The sequence below is a fragment of the Macaca fascicularis genome, chromosome 1 (assembly GCF_037993035.2).
Source record: "Macaca fascicularis isolate 582-1 chromosome 1, T2T-MFA8v1.1".
NCBI classification, from domain to species: Eukaryota; Metazoa; Chordata; class Mammalia; order Primates; family Cercopithecidae; genus Macaca; species Macaca fascicularis.
Window position 1 is genome coordinate 150,235,194 of NC_088375.1, and position 21,203 is coordinate 150,256,396.

At 39.4% G+C, this 21,203-nt stretch overlaps 2 protein-coding genes across 10 annotated transcripts in view; one reads left to right on the top strand and one right to left on the bottom strand.

Moving 5' to 3' along the window:
* Nucleotides 1–2,013: 2,013 nt before the first annotated feature.
* DNASE2B (deoxyribonuclease 2 beta) lies at nt 2,014–18,713 on the bottom strand. 6 transcript variants are annotated; one of them, XM_045368186.3, is made up of 6 exons: nt 18,647–18,713; nt 14,762–14,939; nt 8,512–8,593; nt 6,035–6,196; nt 4,525–4,722; nt 2,014–2,502 (listed from the first exon to the last, which is right to left on the bottom strand). In XM_045368186.3, the coding sequence occupies exons 2-6, from the start codon at nt 14,825–14,827 to the stop codon at nt 2,162–2,164; spliced, it is 849 nt and encodes a 282-aa protein (XP_045224121.1). In that variant the 5' UTR covers nt 14,828–14,939; nt 18,647–18,713; the 3' UTR covers nt 2,014–2,161. The 6 variants fall into 6 exon arrangements, with proteins under 6 accessions (XP_045224121.1, XP_045224117.1, XP_045224127.1 ...); XM_045368182.3 differs by having other exon boundaries at nt 18,422–18,713; XM_045368192.3 differs by having other exon boundaries at nt 6,024–6,196; nt 18,422–18,713.
* The window catches only part of LOC102117077 (uricase), a 40,501-nt gene continuing 30,868 nt past the window's right edge, over nt 11,571–21,203 (top strand). For 2 of the 4 annotated variants that reach the window (XM_005542887.5, XM_005542886.4), the window contains exon 1: nt 19,257–19,340. Coding sequence is in view for 1 of the 4 variants with exons in the window: in XM_005542886.4 (XP_005542943.3) it covers nt 19,311–19,340 (30 nt within the window). In the remaining 3 variants the exon portion in view is untranslated. Of the gene's footprint in view, nt 11,669–13,346; nt 13,423–19,256; nt 19,341–21,203 lie in introns of those variants that run through there. The other 2 variants (XM_045368210.3, XM_045368204.3) reach the window with 2 other exon arrangements.

Genomic DNA, 21,203 nt, shown 5'->3' on the forward strand with positions numbered 1-21,203 from the left:
CCCTTCAGCAGGAATCACATCCGTAATGTGTGTCTCCAGTGGGCCAGCATGTTCTTTTTCTTTGTTACATTCCTACACTCTTAATTATGTGAATCTAATTTTGCTTCTCCTCTCCTTCAGATTCAGGGGAGAAGGCTCCTACCTATTATGTATTTTTAGTCCAATAGAATTTATTCACTTTTGCTTTTTTTCTCCTTTTCATTAATCTCTCTCTTTACCATTGGATCGAGTTTTGGCCCTCTTTACTTTTAAAGTCAGGATCTTGTACTTTAAAATTTTTCTTTTATGTTATTTGGATTACTTATGCTTTTTTGGCCTCAGATACTCTCTCAGAGGCCAAATAATTTTTTTCAGGCCTCTTTATATTTGCAAGCATGTTAGTTAGCTAGATAGCATACAACATAGTTTATGCTTGCTCCTGACAGGAAACAAAGTTAGTTTTTTCTGTTTGTCATTGAACTAGTGCCATGAATTTTGATTGGTATTGAGATATCAAGATTGATAGCCTCAGAGGTAAGATGGACCTCTATGATACTAGGCAAGTTACTAAAACTATGTAGGCCTTAGTTTCCTTGTCAGTAAAATGGGGATAATAACAGTTCCTACTACATATAATTGTTATGAAGATTAAAGAAAAATGTAATTAATCGGCCGGGTGCGGTGGCTTACGCCTGTAATCCCAACACTTTTGGGATTACGCCTGTAATCCCAACACTTTGGCCGAGGCGGGCGGATCACGAAGTCAGGAGATCGAGAGAATCCTGGCTAATACAGTGAAACCCCGTCTCTACCAAAAATACAAAAAACTAGCCGGGCATGGTGGCAGGCGCCTGTAGTCCCAGCTACTCAGGAGGCTGAGGTAGGAGAATGGCATGAACCCGGGAGGTGGAGCTTGCAGTGAGCCGAGATCGCGCCACTGCACTCCAGCCTGGGCGACAGAGCGAGACTCCGTCTCAGAGAAAAAATAAAAAAAAGTAATTAATCCTGAATTAATATGAGTTGAATACTTATTACATAGTAAGTGTTCAGTAAGTGCTAGCTTTAATTATTGTTGTAATTTATCTAGGTTGTAAGCTGCTTGAAATTGTGAACAACACATATGTCAAATGTTATTAAACAATTAGTACTTAACACAAGTTTATTATTATCCATTTATATACTAGTTACATTTAGTAATAAGAATGCCAGAAAAAGAAACACATTGAAATTAAGATTATTGCATTTGGCTGGGTGCAGTGGCTGATTCCTGTAATCCCAGCACTTTGGGAAGCCAACATGGGAGGATTGCTTGGGCCCAGTTCAAGACCAGCCTGGGCAACAAAGCAAGACTTTATCTCTATTATTTAAAAAAAAAAAACAAAAAAGACTATCGCATTTGATTCTGGTTTCATTATTTTACACTTCCTTATTTCCCTCAAGTTGATGAGTTGTACTATGGAGTTTTTTTCTCCTAATGTGACTTTAACATTTTTCTTGTAAAATATTACTCATTTCTGAAACTTCTTTTGTCTTTTTTTTTTTTTTTTTTGCTGGAATGCAAACTCAAATTCCACTAGTATTTTTAAGTGTCATCTATGTGCCGGGCTCTGGGCTAGATGTTTGAACATACCTAGCTATTATCTCCCTTTCATAGATGAGAACAAACAAAGTTCAGAGAATCCAAGTGAATGGCTCAAGATCATCCAATTAGTAAGTAGCAGCTGAAGGAATGACAAATAAGCCTTAACCATAAACCAGTGAGAAAGAACTTTAGGAGCAATATGATCAAACAGTATGGAAGAATATGCAGAGAGAGTTATTTGTTTTTCTTCAAAAAAGGGTGGGGAAGAGAGTCAGGGAAGTCTTTGTGAAGGAGATGAAATTTAGTCTACCAGGTGGCCAGTCAATCTATAAACAATTGGAGTTGACTAATGTGGAAAAATATTTTTCTTTTTATTTCCTCTGTTCTCAGTTGTGTATAATAGTTTATGATATATAGTGTAAAGTAAATAAATTACCATTAAATAGAAGATTAAATGGTAAACATGAGAGAAAAGTATTTTATTTTGTGATATGCAGGTTATGAGTATATTCACAGGCTTTTAAAATATAAAGAAGGTGTAATGGAAGAAGACCCATTATTAAGGTTTTCAATGATAGTACATGTGTCCTTTCACCAAGTTTAGTTACAGCTTTCATAATATAATACTAATCCTTGAAATGCTTGGTAAATATGCCAGTTCTGGGTACAAATGAATCCTCCACTTCTGAAGGCTTGGTGTGGACTCCGATTTAGGTCTCCAATACATGTCCAGTGATTTTTGGTGCCCTTTTGGGAAATACACCACTTGGCATGATCCTGATAAGAACTGAAATAAGAGTGTCGTGATAACTTAATTGCTTTGATATTGTAGACATGGTAAGGAAGGGAGCAGTTTGAGGGAAGCTCTTGTCTTTTTCGCTGCCAGGTTTCTGTTAACAAGTGTGTCTTCAGCCGTTGAGCCATCCAGGCTGCAAAGATGTCTAGGGTTTAGGAGGAGAAAGATAGTGAGGTTGGTATTTACACTTAGATTAGTCTCTGAAAATATACTCTGGAATGGAAATCATCATTCACCCCTGATATGTGGATGTCACAAGCACAATAATAACAATATAATTGAGATAGTGGATGAGAAAACATTTTGTAAATGCTGAAGTGATGTGTAAATGAAAGTTATTATCATCATTACTATGATGATGTTGGTGTTTGCAAACATCTTCTGTTCTATAAAACGAATGAAGCAATATATGTCTTTGTCCTGGAAAAACCTTTGGAAAAAATTAGACTAGAGAAGGAATCAGGGCCAGTTTCTAGGGAACTTTGTAAATCATGCCAAAATGTTTGGATTTTCCTGAAATCAATGGGGAGTTTTTAAAGGAATGTTAGTAAAGAATTAATAGAAACTGGTTTATGATAATAAATATCAGTTTATGATCATAAATATCAGTTGAGAGGCAATGGGCAGGTTTGGGAAGGACGGGTTAGAAAGAAGAAAGGAAAAACATAAAGCTGTCACAATAACTGTGTCAATAAACACAGGTGTGACCCATGGCAGTGGCAAAGAGTTTGGGGAAGATATAATAAATGTGAGTGTTATTAAGGATCTGGAACTGACTGAATTTGATAGTTTGATAGAGGAGTGAGAAGAAGAAGAGATGGGGAGTGACTGGATGACTGTGCAGAATGCAAGAAAAAGTAGGTTTGTAGGGGATGATGATGCAGTAAGTTTGGCATGTTGAACTTGGTGTGGCTGTACCACCTTCAAGTAGAAATGTCTCACTTGCTGTTAAATACATCAGACAGTATAGAGGTCTGGGGTAGAGATCAAGACTTGAGAATCATTGGCAGGCTTGCTGGAATTGCCCAGCATGGGTATGTAGAATGAAATAAGGAAGGGTGGGGGGTACATGGCAACCCAGTCACCTAAAGAGTAGTCAGAGGAAGAGGACCCAGCAGAAGAAATTTAGAAGTGGGAGGAAGACCAGGGGACTGCGTATTCCCCAAAATCAGTGAAGGTGAGAGTTTAAAAAATGAAATGATTTCAACAGTGCCACATTCTGCAGAGACTATCTCTGTCCTGTCAAGTTTGAGATCTCTAGTGCCTAACACAGGGCTTGGCTAGTAGTAGTCTTTCAGTACATTTTATTCAATGTATAAAAGAAGGAAGCAATTAATCAAGGAAGACAGTGAGCAATTAATCAAGGAAGACTAAGGCAGTCACTGGTGACTGGGGAAAGATTCGAGTGTCTACAGACAGAAGCAAGACTGCAGTGAAGGAACATTGAGCAAGTGAAGGCCCTGATGAGTTTAAAACAAATAAATCTGAAAGAAAAGGAAAAATAGACCTATAGATGCTTTAGAATTGAGGGAGGGTTTTTAGGCATGTTTGTATGTTATGAGGAAGGAGCCTGGGGAGTGGGAGAGCTGAAACAGAACAGAGAGAACAGATCAGGTGGACAAATCAAGGTATGCTGAGGCTGAGATAGGTTTCAGAGCATGGGGGGTTCATCACTTCTTTGGGGGTGGGGGAAAACCCTGCAAAAAGGAAGGAGAACAGATAAGATTGTTGGAGGGGTGAGGGGCCATATTGAAGTAGTTTCTCCCTAGCGATCATTGTTCTATTGATGAAGGAGAAAAGGAAGCTATGAGTGAGGGGTCAGAGTAGTGTAAAGGACTTGAGAGTAAGGAAGGCTTAAAATAACTGCTCAGGGAATAGAAGAAATGGAGATGACTATGGCCCCATGCCAAGCAGAGGCTGGAGACTGAGTTTTCACTGGCTCCTGGCTGGATGGCTATGAGATACTTTTGTGGTTGACTCAGCAACCTGGCTATTCAAGTATAGCAGGCTACTGTTTGAACTGATCCTTGACTTTCCTTTTTCCTTTTCTCTTTGCTCCCTTTTTTCATCTCTCTTTCCCTGATACTCAGAATATTTCTCTAAGCTATCCCTACTGAGTTCAGCAGCAGAATTATATAGCATGTTGTTTGATGATGGTCTTTCATACCGTCAAGAAAAGAATCAGACTTTGCAAAATGGAGGAATTTTTGTCCCTGGGCTGACTGAAGTGTGGTGAGGAGCCTGCCAGGAATCTCTGATGAGCTGGCCCTGGTGCACAGCTGGGGCATGTGAATGAGCTCCTGGTGAAAGGTGGCCGGGATGGAACAGCTATAGATGTTTGGGTTGCAGACCAAGAGCTGAGAATCTGAATCAAGAAACAGTAAAGAAAAGTTGAGAATTAAGACACAAATGGAAATGCTTGCTGATATTATAGATCTTATTGTGGATTAAAAAACAAAACAACACAAAAACAAAGGCATTTATTTCTTTAAACCAATAGCCTTCAAATAACTTTTTGTTAAAATAACTGACACCTGTTAAGCATTTCCTAGTTTCCAGACATGGTCCTACAAGTTTTACATGGTTTACTCATTTAATCCTCAAAGCAACCATATTATCAGGTAAATTCTGTTGTTATCATTATCTTTACTTTATGGATGAATTAACTGAGAATTTACATTACACGCCCAAGATTATAAAGTTTGTAATTGATAAAATTGATATTCAAACCCAGGTAATCTGGCCTTGGAGACCATATATTTTTCCTTCTAAATGTACATATACATACACTAAAGTCGAGAATTCCATGTACCAATCAAACAGCTTTAAGAATAATCAGCTCCTCAGTGTGCGTGCCTAATCTCTGTGATTTTCAGCATCATTATATGATTTCAACTAGTAAGGCTAGAGCTTGACTTGGATGAAGAGCTCAGTGATCCTTGCCATAAGATGGAAATTTGATGAGAAACATTTTCTAAACTTCCTGTATCTATAGGCAAGTTGCTTTTCACTACTATTTAGCTACCAACCTGTCCCTACTTCTCCTTTCCCACCACAGTTTGCCAAATCTAAGTATTTTTGGCTGAGCTTGAAATCTTAAAGGAAGATTATCTGGCTCAGAGGTGTCATGTTGGTGGCTTACAAGGAACATGTGGCCTGGAAAACTTCAAAAAAAAATTCAGATTGAGCTCATATTTAGAAATCAGTTTCTCTCTCTCTCTGACACACACACACACACACACCCTCTAGGTTTCTGGTACTTCATGAGAAATATGAAGATTTGTAATCATTAGGCTTGCATTCCTGTTGAGCCACAATACAATGGAGCTGAGGCTTTAAGGGAAGCTAGACAAGGGTCAGCACCCCAGTTTGTCACTATCCTCACTTCCCATGTAACATCTGTCTGTTTCACTCATATATGTTCTCTACCAGGCCCCTGAATACATTTGAAACTACTGCCCTGATCAAGTTCAACAACTGCACTGGTAGATTAAGAGCCAAAGCCCAGTAAGTGAGCCTGCCCAAGGCCTCACTATGGCAAAGCCAGCATTAGAATCTAGGTATCAGAGGGTCTATGAATAGATCAATAAACGAAGTGACACATTTATGAATATATTTCCAAATCCTTTCTTCAACATAGTTATCTGTTTTTTTTTTCTCACATACTTTAGTTTTACCTATTGCCTCATACTGGTTGTACTTGAAAGTTATGCAGATGCCACTTTGTCCATTTCGTCTCCCTGTGGGTGGATAATCATAGCCTTCTTCTGGAATTGGCGGAAACTGAGGGATGGAATGAATCAGCCAGAACCCTTGAACTCTGTTCCACAGCAGTAAACCTACCAAAGATAAATTTAACAAAGATAAATCAGAAAAACAAAGCTTCTTTTAAAATAGGGTTCACAGTGGCAACATTTAAGCCCATTTATGCTTCAGAGTAGTGTTTTATTAGGCTAATAATCACAAGGATCATGCTTATTTTTCAAAGATTTCAAATACAATTCTGGCACATACCACAATGCCTGATTACTGATAAAAAGCCACCACAAAAAGGGAACCAAGGTAGCCATCCTGTGAAGAGTTAAGAGGAATTTCATGTTGAAATCACATGGAAAATTTGTTTTGGCAGAATGCAAATTTGCTAAATTGGAATTTGACCTTGTTAAACTGTACAGTCACCTAGCAAGATTTAGATAGTGTCTTCGCTACTAAGCAGCTAGGCTGTTTTCAAAAGCCGACTGAAAAACAGATTTGAAAGAGAAAATATCACATAAAGAAATATACTCACAATAATTTGTTATAAAAAGCTGCTGCCCAGCAGAAGAGTCACCATTTCTACAAGCCCAATAAAATAAGCAAAGAGAAAAAAAGGAAGCTGTGCTAAAGCATCCTAGTTAATTACGTTTGTAAAAATCTCTAGAGCAAAATAAATAACATGAAACCCAATAAGGAAGAAAATAGAAAGATTTTTATCACTTTGTGACATGGCAAAATGAACTTGGTAAAACAGACGCCTGACTATTTTTGTGTTTAGAAATTTATCAGGGTAAGTTTGGTATGATAGCTAGACTTTCCAGTTTGCGTATGACTATGCAAACATAAGATTCACTCATGTTTGCCTAATTGTTAGATTAAAAACCAAATGTCTTCTAGTTATTTTCTTTTCAAAGAGCCTATTTTAAGAAAGCGTACTGTTGTTCTTTGGGTGGAAATAGAATCAATACCTGTGTCCAGGTGGAAAATATTGAAAGTTCTGTTGTGTAACAGAACTGGATAACCTTCAAGAGTTCTCCTCTGTGCAGATGAGTGTGCCAATTTGCTGGAATCCTAGCCTCCTGGTGGGTGTGTGTGTTCTCAGTATCAGAATGCCATAGGATATTAAGGTATCTGTTGGCCAAGAGAACCCCTCCACTTCATGTTGCACCCTACTCCTTTACAGCCATTTCACAAAACCCTTGTGGCAGCTAGCAGGGTAGATCAGGAATGGTGTGGGAGATTGTTGGAGGAGAGGTTGAAGAATGTAGCATGTTATGAAAATTGTTGGGTTCCCAGTAAATAGGGCATTCAGGAGAGCTACTTTGCTAAATAAAAAGCTTTCAAAGTTCATGACCTTTGGCGCATTACAAACTATATTCTAAATCAGAGGCTGCAAACTGACATCCATGAGCCAAATCCAGCCTATGGATACATTTTATTGGGCTTGCAGAGTATTTTTTAAACTTTGAACTTAGTGCCAACATTTAAAAACTAGGGAGATTTTCCACAAATATTAATTTTCAACATCTCCTGGAAAATTGTGTCCGTATCAGGCAAGTTGAATGGTAACTTCCTCCTTTCACTTGCTGACATCATTTGCCTGTTCCCTGAAGGCATTTGAATTTGGAACCTTCTGAATACTTGTTGCCATAGAAAGTTATGTATGAGATATTAAATTGAAAAAAGGTTGAAAAATAGTCATTACAGTAGTTTTGTAAAAATGTTTTAAAATATGTATTTTAGAAAAAGTAGAAAGGATTAAATATGGTTTATCTAATGGGCATTATGATTATAGTTTTTTTGTTTACCTATATTTTGAATTTTTCTGTGGTTCACAAACATGTGTGCAAAGTTTAGAAATAGAAAAATTGTAAAAGTATAATAAAAATTACTATATGTGATAATGTAAACAACATGATACAAATTAATATAAAAAACTATTTAAAATACTTTTTTCAAAAATGTATATTTCCAAGGGAACTGTATGTTAAGAAGAGTTCATTTTACTGTATATAAATTATATCAATAAATCTGACTAAAATGTGTTTGTGCATATATACTACATGCACATATACATATATACATATTAATGTGCATATATATATATATAATTGCTAGTGTGTGTGTCCACAGTGTCAGTGCCTGGATTCCTGCTGCAAAGCAAATATTTTAAAATGTATTAAGAAATAAAATGAGATTTCTAAAAATGAGAATGCCAAGTCAAATCATATAATTATATTATAACCAGTGATACAGAAGTCATACATTTCAATAACTCAAATAAACTATTAAGAAGAAAAGCTATCTATTTAGTATGAATATAAGGATATTCAAGATGAAATATTTAAGAAAACATTGATTTCCAATAGGAAAGAGAAACCAAGAATCTTTGTCATACCTTTGGTGTGTCCATACTTCCTGCTGTAATTCACAGATTTAGGGACTCCATCATTGTATATTAGATAGGCTGTGTTGTTACTCTGCAGGAATATACTAGGGTCAGAATGGTGTAAATCTTCCACTTACAAACTCTCACAACATTTCTACCAGCTACCCAGCCTACAATACATTGCTTTCATTAATGCACATGAGAAGTCATCTATTCCCCTAATAGGCAGCTTCCCCATCAATATGAAGCCTGTGACATGTAAGACAGGGAAAAGGAAGTCCATTTTTAACTATGCATGATTTTTACTCATGTGACAGGAGCCCTATGCATTGTGATCTGTGTTTGAGGGCAATGTTCCTATTTCTCTTGGTTGTTTTGGAACCAAATTTCTGATTAAGCAACCAGTGTATAATAAAGGAGTACTGAATTATTTGTTCAGGAAATGAAGTAGGAACAACCAACCAAGGATTACATCTAAGGTTTTTTCCATTGATATTATAGGCACAGTGCAGAACCGGCTGTCAGGATCTGACTTCCTCTGCCCACTTTGTGCTTCACTTCACTGCTGGGTAGTAGCTTTGTGTTTAATCAGGATTCCTCATTATCTGCTCTCCCTTCCTCTTGTTATGGGAGGATTTTTCTGCAATCCATTTTTCAGTGTCACTTCACCTTTCCAACTTGATATTTTCCTGCTTAAAAATGTGGTGAAATTTACTGTGTGATATTGGGTTTCCTCTGGTAAGGCCAAATATGAGTCAATTTTCAAACAGCCAAATCTTAGAGCCAAAATAAAGCTATTATTTCGATCATATCTATTTTTCATGTTTTAGAAACTTGCTAATATTTGTTTTAGGTGGTTCCATTTAATTTGTGTGATGATACGACTTTTATTGAAGCCAATAATGTCAATATTTTAAAAAATCTCAGTGACATAATTAAAAGCAGGAAAGGATAACCTATGTCCTTAAAAAAGGCCCTGCTTTTTTCTTAGAAAACGAAGTCAATAAAGAAGCCTCTCATAGTTGCTTATTTGATGTAATAAAAATTTTTTTTTGAAAAATGCACAACATAGTCTGTTGCTGCATTCTTGTCTACTGTGTTTAGGAATACCCTGAAAAGTAAGCTGTTTTCTTACCTTCATTTTCCATAATTGATCATAGCTACTGAATGGCATTCATATCATCATCTGGAGAACTCTGAAGAGTTAGTTACTCTATGAGCCTGCACTGAATGTGGTAAGGAGGCCATTTGTGTGCCTTTGGGGTACAACATGGAGGAATTCTGGGATGATCCAGTAAGGAATTTATTCTTTATGATAAATGAAGTTTATTATTCTGAGTGTAACTACCAGCTGAAGTTAAGTGGATTGTAGCCTTAGTTGGAGGAGAGGCTATTGATAAAGGGAAAAGATCATGGACTTAAGAGTAGGTAGATGTAGGCGTGTGCCTTTGAACAGCTTTATTCCTTTAACACCTATGTTCTGTATTGTTTTGAACAATAGTCATATTGAGTGTTGAACGAGAGGGGTACAGTCTCTGCCCCCTGTCTAGCAGAAAATATAGTCAGACAAGTATAGGCAATATAGTTTGATAAATGTTTATGAAGGTGCATGGAAGACTCTTATTTGTAAATGCAAGAGAAGGGAAACAATTCCAAATGTAACCCAGCTATTGGCCTTGGTCACCTTCACATTTGAGATTTAAAACCAGTTGGTCTAATCTTGCATTTCACGCTCTGTCAGAGGTTCAACTCCAGGTCAAGGGGTGGAGGAGTAATATTCTCACAGTCATTTCTGGCACATAATTCCAGCTTCCAAAGAACACTGAGTCATACCTGGATATCAAACTGCTGTTGCTCCCTTCTTTTGGCTCTGTGCCAATCAAGCATAGAAATCAGTCCCTTTACTGTCATTTTCCCCCCAGAACCTATCACTCAAGACATTGCATGTGGCAGGTTTTACTAAGGGTAAGAAATATTGAATGGTTTTACATCACCATAAGGCCTTATCCCAGTCTCTCTCGGTGTTTCTTATGCTTTTTAATCCCTGGCTTCCTTCCATCCCTTTTTTTGTTTAGCAGAGCAGTTTAACTGTGTCTCCCTGCTAGGGTGTGGGGCTACCTTTGCACCTCCAAAGATCATTATTGTATTGGCCAAGCGAAGGCCTGTCTACTCCAGCTAAGGCAAATAACAGAGGCTTTACAATGTTGCTCTTTCCTTCTTCCTCCCGCAGCAGTCTCATTGATGGGGAAGGGAACAATGTAGACATTATTTTCCCACTAATAGATATGCTCCTGGTCCCCATCCCCAACCTGGAAAGCAGAAGCAGCTGCGGGCAGTTTTCATTTTATATAATATGGTTGGCCCTTGGGTTTGAACTGCATGGGTCTATTTGTATGCAGGCTTTTAAAAACATATATTGGACAATTTAGGGGGGATTTTTGACAATTTGAAAAAAAAACTCACAGATGAACCACATAGCCTAGAAATATTTTTAAAAATTAAGAAACAGTGAGATACATCATGAATGTATACAATATATGCAGATACTAGTCTATTTTATCATTTGCTGCCCTAAAATATGTACAAATCTATTATAAAAAGTTAAAATTTATCAAAATTTACATACACAAACACAGACCAAACACGGTACCATTCACAGTCAAGAAATATAAACAAACATAAATATGCAGTATTAAGTCATAACTGCATTAAATTAACTGGAGTAATACTGTACTACTGTAATAATTTGATAGCCACCTCTTGTCACCATTGAGGTGAGCTCAAGTCTTGTGAATATCTGCTGAAAATGCCACATGACACTAACAACCTCCACACTAGCAGTTCTCTCCAGTAAATTGCATACTGTAGTCAAAAGTGATCTCTCACAGCTCTTGCGTATTTTTCATCATGTTTGGGACAATATCAGAAACCTTGAATAAAACCATAGGACCTATACTGAGTGCCACTACTGGTGCTGGAAATGCTTCTAAAAAGCAAAGACAAGTCATGACATTACAAGAATATGTTGAATTGCTTGATAAGTTCTGCGGATTGAGGTCTGCAGCTTCAGTTGCCTGCCATTTCAAGATAAGTGAATCCAGCATAAGGGCCATTGTGAAAAAAGGAAACGAAATTTGTGAAGCCCTCACTGCAGCTATGCCAGCAGGTATGAAAACCTTGCACTTTTTACAAAATACTTTTATAGCTCATACTTAAAATTAAAATGCAGCTTTTATATGGGTGCAGGATTGCTATAAGAAAGGAATACCATAGACTCTAATATGATTTGAGAAAAAGTGAAGTCACTATATGACAAAGCAGGAGGAAGGTAGATCATCTAAAGCTGGAGAATTTAATACCAGCAAAGGATGGTTTGACAATTTTAGAAAGAGGTTTGGCCTGAGAAAAAATTAAGATAACAGGAGAAATAGCTTTCACTGACCAAGAGGCAGCAGATGAATTCCTAGATGCTATCAATAACATCATTGAGGAGAAAGAATTTCTTCCTGAGCAGGTTTTTAATGCAGATGAAAATTCCTTCTTCTGGAAAAAAGTACCACAAAGGACATTTATTGGTAAGGAAGAGAAGCAAGCATCAGGATTTAAGGCAGGAAGGGACAGATTAACTCTACTGTTTTGTGCAAATGCAGTTGGGTTGATAATCAGGACTACACCTATCTATAAAGCTGCTAACTCTTGAGCCTTGAAGGGAAAAGATATATACCAGCTGCCAGTTGTACAAGAAGAAGACCTGGGCAACAAGAACCCTTTTACTGAATTGGTTCCATTGATGCTTTGTCTCTAAAGTCAGAAGGTACCTTGCCAGTAAGGAACTGCCTTTTAAAGTTCTTTTGGTATTGGATAGTGCCACTGGGCACTAAAAATCCCATGAGTTTAACACCAAAGGTGTCAAAGTTGTCCACCTGCCCCCAAACATAATGTCTCTGATTCAGCCTCTAAATCAGGTTCATAAGGACTTTTAAGGCTCATTACATATGGTGCTCTCTGGAAAGGATTGTCAGTGCTATGGAACACATGACAGAACATAGGAGAGGATTACAGCATTGAAGATGCCATTTCTGTTATAGGAAAAGCCATGAAAGCCATCAAGCCCAAACCAATACATTCCTGCTGGAAAAAACTGTGTCCAGATGTTGTGCATGACTTCACAGGATGTATGACAGAGTCAATCAAGAAAGTCATGAAAGAGATTGTGGATATGGCAAGAAAGGTTGGGGGTGATGGGTTTCAAAATAAGATTCTTGGAGAAATTCAAAAGCTAATAGACACCACACTAGAGAAATTAACAGAGCATGACTTAATGGAACCAGAGCCAGATGATGAGCAAGAAGACATAGAAGAGGTGGTGCAAGAACACAAATCAACATTAGACAATCTGTTAGAAGCATTCTGATCATTCAAGACTACTTTTAGGCCAGATGCAGTGTCTCATACTTATAATCCCAGCACTTCGGGAGGCCAATGTGGGTGGATTGCTTGAGTCCAGGAATTTGAGACCAGCCTGTGCCACTGCACTGCAGCCTGGGGGTCAAAGGAGATCCTGTCTCAAAAGAAAAAAATAAAAAGACTGCTTTTAACTTCTTTTACAACATGAACCCATCTGTGATACAGGCACTGAAACTAAAGCAAACAGTGAAAAAAAGATTACTACTGCATAGAAACGTTTTTGGAGAAATGAAAAAGCAAATAGATAGAAGTCATTTTATTTTTTCATATGAAAGTTACACTGAGTGTGCCTGCCTCTCTTGCTTCCCCTTCCACCTTCCCCACCTCTTCCGTCTCTGCCACCCCCGAGATAGCAAGACCAGCCCTTCCCCTTCTTCGTTCTGCTTAGCTGACTCAACAGGAAGATGACAAGGATGAAGACACTTATGATGATCCATTTCCACTTAATGAAGGGTAAATATATTCTCTCTTCCTTAATGATTTTCTTCATAACATTTTCCTTTCTCTAGCTTACTTTATTGTTAAGAATACAGTATATAAGATATATAACATAAAAAATACACATTATTCGACTATTGATGTTATCAGTAAGGCATCCAGTCAAACAGTAAGCTGTTAGTAGATAAATTTTTAGGACGTCAAAAGTTATACATAAATTGTTGACTACATGAGGGCCGGCACCCCTACCCCAGCATGGTTCAGGGTCAGCTGTCGTCTGTTTATTCAAAGCAGGGTTGTTGAGACAAAATAATTTTGAAAAGTATCTAGAAAAGTGCTTGGCACGTCACATGTTCTCAAATAGCCTACAGATAAGTTTTAACTTTGTAACTTGACTCTGAAGGCTAGTCTTAATGGCAGGTAAATAACATGAATATTACCACACACCATGTCAGTTCCCTGTGTATTTTGAGTAAATACTCAGATACATATGTGCAGTGCTAGAGGCTAAAAAGGTATTATTGTGGGCATTAAATTACTTGACATATGTGAAGGCCCACCATACAGTCCAGCATATTATAGGAACACAGTCATGTTATGTATTTACTTGTCTATAAGTTATTGTTAGGAAATGCATACATGAGTATAATTGAATGTTAATCATGGCTTGATTTTACTTGTCACCCCGGGTTGGAAAGTAGTATCTTGAAACTAAGCAACAGATGGTGCCTGGGATATTGGGAGCATGCCCACATTAAGCCAGCAGGTCTATTTACCTGTATCTCTTTGGCTGGTTAGCTCATTGCCTGATAAAGTCCAGATACAGCAGGGATAATCTCCACCCAGGCAAGTTAGTTCTAGGGCCTTGAACTAGAGTCCTAGTTTTCAACATATCATTTTGAAAACAATTAATTAAAAGGAAGATCAAGTAGAGCCCTTTACTGAGCTCACCACCACTGATAACGCCATGACATAAACAATCCATAACTCATAGCATGTTAATCACAGATCTGTATTGCCCTGCAGCAGCAGAGGCTCCTCTCCCTATTTCTATTAGATGAATAAGCAAACTGACAGACATTTTGGCAGCAGGAAGACTTCAGTATACAATTCACACCTTGCCTAGTGATACCACTGGACATGGTGCCATGTAAATTTGGCATTGCTGTGGAGTACGATGACATGTTTCATGTCAGATTGACTCAGATAGTTGTCTTGAGCTGGTTCTGAGCTAGCTTACCTCAAGGTGCTAGGATTGGGAGTTGGGTAGGTGAACAGAAAACTCTTGGAAGGCTTTGGACTCAGTTTTGTGCATTTTATATTATTCAAGTGAACAATTAACTATATAACATACCTTAGAGGCATATGCTTCATATAGCTGTTGTAATGTCCTTCCCAAAACACTCTTGGTGGTATTCATTAGTTGCTCACTCTTCCTCCAGCTTCTAGTTGTAGAGTCTAGGTACAGGTACTCTAACCCAGTCTCTCCACTTTCCTTGTTTTGTCTTTTAGGTAACTTGTAAAAAGTAAACCTAACAGATAAAATAATTATGAGTTACTAACATTTATTGACTGCTTTCCTGTGGCAGTAACTGTATTACACACTTTAATATATCTCTCGCTTATGTTTCACAGAAGGCCTCTAAGGAAAGGGATTTGCTCCAGCTCTCTGTCTCTTTCTTCACCCTTATCTTTGCTCCTCCCCAGAGAAGAAAATAAAAATCTGATTGGATATGTTCTAAGACCTTGGTTATACTGGTGGGTGGAGTCCCTGAAGTGGAAGTCCATATACGTTGAGAGTGGCCCTTTCTGTTGCTTCTGTGATCCATGTGGCTACAGTGGAGAGAAGGCCAAGGCCCAGACCATGCAGTTGGCTGACTGGGTATGAGATTTGGGTTTGGGCTTCAGGAGAGGTGGAAGGTACTTTGAACCCCTGTCCTAAACTGCATTCTTCAGCTCAGTTTATCAGAATACTCTGCCTTGATGATTCAGGGCTAAAACCAAGCAATTAAGTAGGCCCTTTCCTTCCTTTACTATTGTTTTCCATTTGTATATCTCCCTTGGATATCTCACAGGGAGGAGAGGTAGCTCAGCCAAGAAGCATTAAGGCATTATTGCATTACCTAGCTCAGCGTTTCTCAATGTGCTCTAGTCACGTTTTTGGCCAGATCGTTCTTTGTTGTGGGAGCTGTCCTCTGCATTGTAGGATCCCTGCCCTCTACCTATTAGATGCCAGTAGCACTGCCAAGTTGTGACAATCAAAATTGTCTCCAGACATTATCAAAAGTCCTCTGAGGGCAAAATTACCCTCGGTTGAGAGCCACTGATCTGGCCAAATACTTTCTAATAGCATGAACCCCACCATTAACCCCTAAACACTCACAGTGCACCAAACATTATAATATATACACTATTACCATACAACAGTGTCACAAACCCATAAAGGCTGCACACTCTTCACTTGGTCCCCTTCAGTCCTATACTTTATTTAAGTGAACTCTTTCCTGCCCTGCTTATGCTTTCTTACAGGGTTAGGTCCTCACGTGTGGCAGGAAACATGAAATTATTCTTTGGTACTGACTTGATGGTCCCTTTTCTTACTTGTCTCAATAAATGTTAGCAGCTTGGCAGCAAGTTGCTTATATTCTCTCTAACAGACATTGCTAAGTAATATGTCCATTCACTTGTGGCAAAAATGATTTTCTATATCAATCACAATTTAGTGGCCCACCAGTGAAGGGTTTGTGAACGATCAGTGTGCTGCGGCACACCAGTTGAGAGCCAGTACTTTTAAACATTTTTCCTGGGTGACCGTTTCTAATTATGTACTCAAGAGTCCTCAATCTGTTTCTAGCCCAGACCTTTCTGCTGAGGTCCAGAGAAACCTAAACACAAAGATGTCCCGGAAACCCCCCAACTCCAAAGTTTTGAAACCAAGTTTATAATATTTTGCTCCAAATCTGCTCATCCCACACAGTCACAGAGGCAGAAACCTAAAATTATTTATTTATTTATTTTTTGAGATGAAGTCCCACTCTTGTTGCCTAGGCTGGAGTGCAATGGCATGATCTTGGTTCACTGAAACCTCCTACTCCCAGGTTCAAGCAATTCTCCAGCCTCAGCTTCCCAAGTAGCTGGGATTACAGGCATGCGCCACCACCCCTGGCTAATTTTGTATTTTTAATAGAGACGGGGTTTCTCCATGTTGGTCAGGCTGGTCTTGAACTCCTGACCTCAGGTGATCTGCCTGCCTTGGCCTCCCAAGGTGCTGGGATTACAGGCGTGAGCCACCGTGCCTGGCCAACCTAAAATTATTTCTTAACATCTCCCTTTCTCCTACCCGCTGCAGCCCATCCATCACCAAGTCTTCTCAGCATGTCCTCCTTTCTATTCCCATGACCACTTCTTTTTCTTTTCTTTGTTTTTGAGACAGAGTTTCACTGTTGTTGCCCAGGCTGGAGTGCAATGGCACAATGTCGGCTCACCACAACCTCCGCCTCTGGGGTTCAAGAGATTTTCCTGCCTCAGCCTCCCGAGTAGCTGGGATCACAAGCATGTGCCACCACACCCAGCTAATTTTGTATTTTTAGTAGAGGTGGGATTTCTCCATGTTGGTCAGGCTGGTCTCGAACTCCCAACCTCAGGGGATCCACCCGCCTCGGCCTCCCAAAGTGCTGGGATTACAGGCGTAAGCCACCACGCCCAGTCCCATGACCACTTCTTTAACTCAGGTCCACACCTCTTCTTACCGGTAATGCTGCAAAAGTGCTCCTGGTCTCTGTGATGCTAGGCTGCTCCCCATCAATCCAGCCCTCAAAGTACTGCCAATGGGCTTCCTGAAGTGCAAATCTCACCGTTCACACCCCTGCTTGAAGTCCTCCAGTAGCTCCCTTTCAATGTCAAGTTCAAACCTTATAGCTCAGCACACAGACCCCCTGGCTGTTCCCACCTCTGTAACCTCACCTCCGGTCATCTTCCTGTATTCTCCTGAAGTTCCAGCAATACTAAATTACTTGCAACTCCCAAATTTCCATGTTGCCTCTTGCTTCTCTACCTCCTCATTGCTCCTTCATTGGCCTGAGATACCCTTGCACATCCCTTCTTTTTCCAGCTACTTCATAATTGTTCTTAAAACTTAGATCAAAAACTACGTCCTCAGAGATGCTTTTTGGGCTCTCTGTTCCCCTATGTTCCACCTATGCCCTTACCACATAACTGTGAGGTCCTTGAGGGTAGGAACCAGGTTTTGTTCATATTTGTAGTTTCAACACTCCACACAGAGCTCTGTTGAGCTCAGTAACTGCTGTAAGACTGACTACTGCCTTGAGTATACCTGTGTTCTCTAGCCTGAAATTTACGCAAAAAGCTTGACACCAACCATTATGGCAAACTTAAATATCCCAATTAAAGAGTGAAAAAGTAACTAAAGCTTTAGGAGAACCCATGACTATAATATAAAACAGCATTTAATGTCTTTGACACTGTACAACAGGCCGGTGACCTACCTACCACTCATGGCATCAGCTGCCTCTGCTGTCAAACAAACCGAGGTTAGGCAAAGAGTGCTGTGTGTGACCAGATCCCCCTTCTCCTTCTCATAAGGAGAAGCACATGCTCCATTTTCAGAAAAAAAAAAATCTGGCTTCTTTACTCTGTCAGTCTTTAAATGGATGTTGGAAATGTTCTGTTAGGAAAAACCATGATGTAATTAAAAGAAGCTGCCAGCTGCCAGAAGCCGCCAGTTCAATCCCACTTCTGTGGCTACCAGCCTTGCCCTGCTGAGAACAGTGAATCAGGCCCAAGAGGGGCTGCTCAGCTCTTCTTCAGGGGGAAACTCCCTCACTCAGAAGCCTACCCCTGCTTGGGAATGTGGCCCATTTGCACACTTTAACTTCCTTTATTTGTAAAGGGAGGAAAGAGAATGGATATTCCCTTAGGAACTTCGCAGCGAGCCAGGCCAACTCCCAGACTGAGGCTGTTTGCATGCGGCAATCCTTCCATTTCATTTACCTACCAGTCCACAGCTTTCCCTTCTTCATTTCTGCATGAAATTGTTGCTGTCCCCAGCACCCCAAAGAGGCCAAGGAAGACCAAAGCAAAGGATGTTCTTAGCAGTCTTGCCATCATTTTCTGTTTCATTTATTTCATGCCACAGCAGGACACTTTCCACATAGATTGTGGAGTCTGAGTTTCAAGGCGCTCTCAGGCTGTGCTGGCTCTGACGTTTGATTCCATTTACCTGTTCTGTTTGCTGTTGGGGGCATTTTCAGAATGGGATGGATCCCATGTAATTGTGCGATTCTGTCACAACATGCCAGCGTGACTCCGGATGTCTTTGTGCTGAATTGTTGACTGGTTTGCAAAGTCATCAAAAAGTTCTGCAGAAAAAAAGGGAAATACAGTTAACTCTTTGGAGTGAACATTGTTGTATAAAATTCAGTGGGCAGGGGAACATCATTTTAATAAGTAGATGTTAAATATATTTCATGTCTTCTCCTCCTGATTGACTCAATGAATGAGAGCAAATGCAGGTGGTTCGTACATTAAACAGAAATGATGAAACCTTATGTCTTCGTAATAATTAGGATCTGTCACTTATAATAATCTCTGTCTTAAGGAACCAGTTGCTAAGGGGTACTTCAAAGGGTTGCTTCAAAGTAACAGTAAATTTAACTGTATTTTACCAAAGATGTTTACATATTCTCTCCACCTCCCTGGTTTTAGCCACTCAATGTGGTGCTTCACTTCAAAGAAGCTTTGGTGTCCAGTTGGCTGCTATGCAATAGGTAAACATATTGATCACCCACTCTTCAGGTTAATAAAAAATGTTACAAACATCTATTTTGCCCAAACTATGCCTTCTCATTCTCAAAGCTGAATCTGAAGTAGAAAACCAGAAGAAAATGGCCGACTACCATAACAACTATAAAAAGGTGAGAGCAATTTCTTTGTGAAACAGGGAAGGAGTAGATAGACATATGAAAATAATTTCTTTAATGCATACTTTTGCATCAATTATTAAAGCTGCCATTATAATAAATAGCAGTTTACATCATGCCTGGAAATACTGCTGCCTCTCTGATAATCACAGTGCTAACTATATAGTTCCAGATCAGAGGATCCAGACCAAACTGAACCCTTGTAAGTCAGATTACCTCTGTGGTTGCCCTAGAACTGTTCCCAGTTCTCAGGATTCATAGAAAAGGGGAAGGCTTGTGTCTCTGTTGTAAGACAGAGTTTTGGGAGGAGGACACTGTACCACCTGCCCAATTACCTGTGGTACCTGCAAAAAAACAAGGCAGAATTCTAGGCCTTATTCCAAACCTGCTACATCAGAATTCTTCCAGTTGGGCTCAGGAATCTATATTTTTAATAAGCTTATTGGTGAAGTTGGTGTACCCTAAAGTTTGAAACTCACTGTCCTGAGGCCAAGACTATGCTGTATTTGGTAGATTCACAGCTTTCTATAGGGAGCAGACTAAATTGGCTAAATGAAGAAATATTTTTCTTACCCATTCCTCCATGGGTATTATTATTATTATTATTTTGAGATGAAGTTTTGCTCTTGTTGCCCAGGCTGGAGTGTACCCACCTTGGCCTTGGAATCCATCCACCTCTTCCTCCCAAAGTGCTGGGATTACAGGCGTGAACCACTGTGCCCGGTCTCATTTCGTTTTATATATTTTCTTTCTGTGTTCAGAAAAAAGGATTTCAACAACCCCATCCTTTTTGTCAATTAAAAAAATTTCTTTTTTAAATTATCAACTGGACGCAGTGGCTTATGCCTGTAATCCCAACACTTTGGGAGGTTAAGGCAGGAGGATTGCTTGAGCCCAGAAGTTCAAGACCAACCTGGGCAACATAGCAAGAACTTATCTCTACAAACAATAAACAAAAATTAGCCGAGCATGGTGGCACATGCTTGTAGTCCCAGCTGCTCAGGAGGCTGAGGTGGGAGGATGGCTTGAGCCCAGGAAGTTGAGGCTACAGTGAGCCATGATGGTACCACTGCACTTCAGCCTGGGAGACAGAGTGAGATTGCCTCAAAAAAACAAAAATATATATATATATGTGTGTGTGTGTGTGTGTGTGTGTGTGTATAGAGAGAGAGAGAGAGAGACAGAGAGAGAGAGAGACAGAGACATAGAGACAGAGAGAGAGAGATTTCTCTTCTCTGTTAAAGTAAAAATAGGAGACAGAGTCTCGCTGCGTTGCCCAGGCTGGAGTGCAATGGCGCAATCTCAGCTCACTGCAACCTCCGTCTCCCATGTTCAAGTATTTCTCCCACCTCAGCCTCCCGAGTAGCTGGGATTACAGGTGCCCACCACCACGCCTGGCTAATTTTTGTATTTTTAGTAGAGATGGGTTTCACCATATTGGCCAGGCTGGTCTCAAATTCCTGACCGCAGATGATCTACCCGCCTCAGCTTCCCAAAGTGCTGGGATTACTGGTGTAAGCCACTGCACCTGGCCAAAAAATTTTATTTATTTACTTATTTATTTATCTGTGAGTCTTTTTGGTATTACAACTAATAACAGATACGCAGCAGTAGGATTCACTAATGCATTTAGAGAATGTAAGCAAATTGTTTTCAGTTATGTAGGGCTAAAGACAGTTTGTTGAGTAGGATTTAAACTTATTCCTATTTTCTTCTCCTTATTACACACTTAGCACAGTGCCTGGTAATAGTAAATGATTCATAAATGTTAGCTAAGATTATTCTTACTACAACCTGAGCTTTTCCTGTAAGGTGGTCGGGGGACGTCTGTATTAGAATGATATTTACTAAATCCAA

Bases quoted from the DNA above. Each gene is read 5' to 3' on its own strand.
- DNASE2B (XM_045368182.3), bottom strand. From the start codon at position 18,546: ATGAAACAGAAAATGATGGCAAGACTGCTAAGAACATCCTTTGCTTTG. The intron at 14,940-18,421 runs GTAGGTAAATGA...TTTATCTGTTAG, and splicing joins GAAGGGAAAGCTGTGGACTG to GTTTACTTTTTACAAGTTAC. The intron at 8,594-14,761 runs GTATGTTATATA...ATATTCCTGCAG, and splicing joins ATGAAGCATATGCCTCTAAG to AGTAACAACACAGCCTATCT.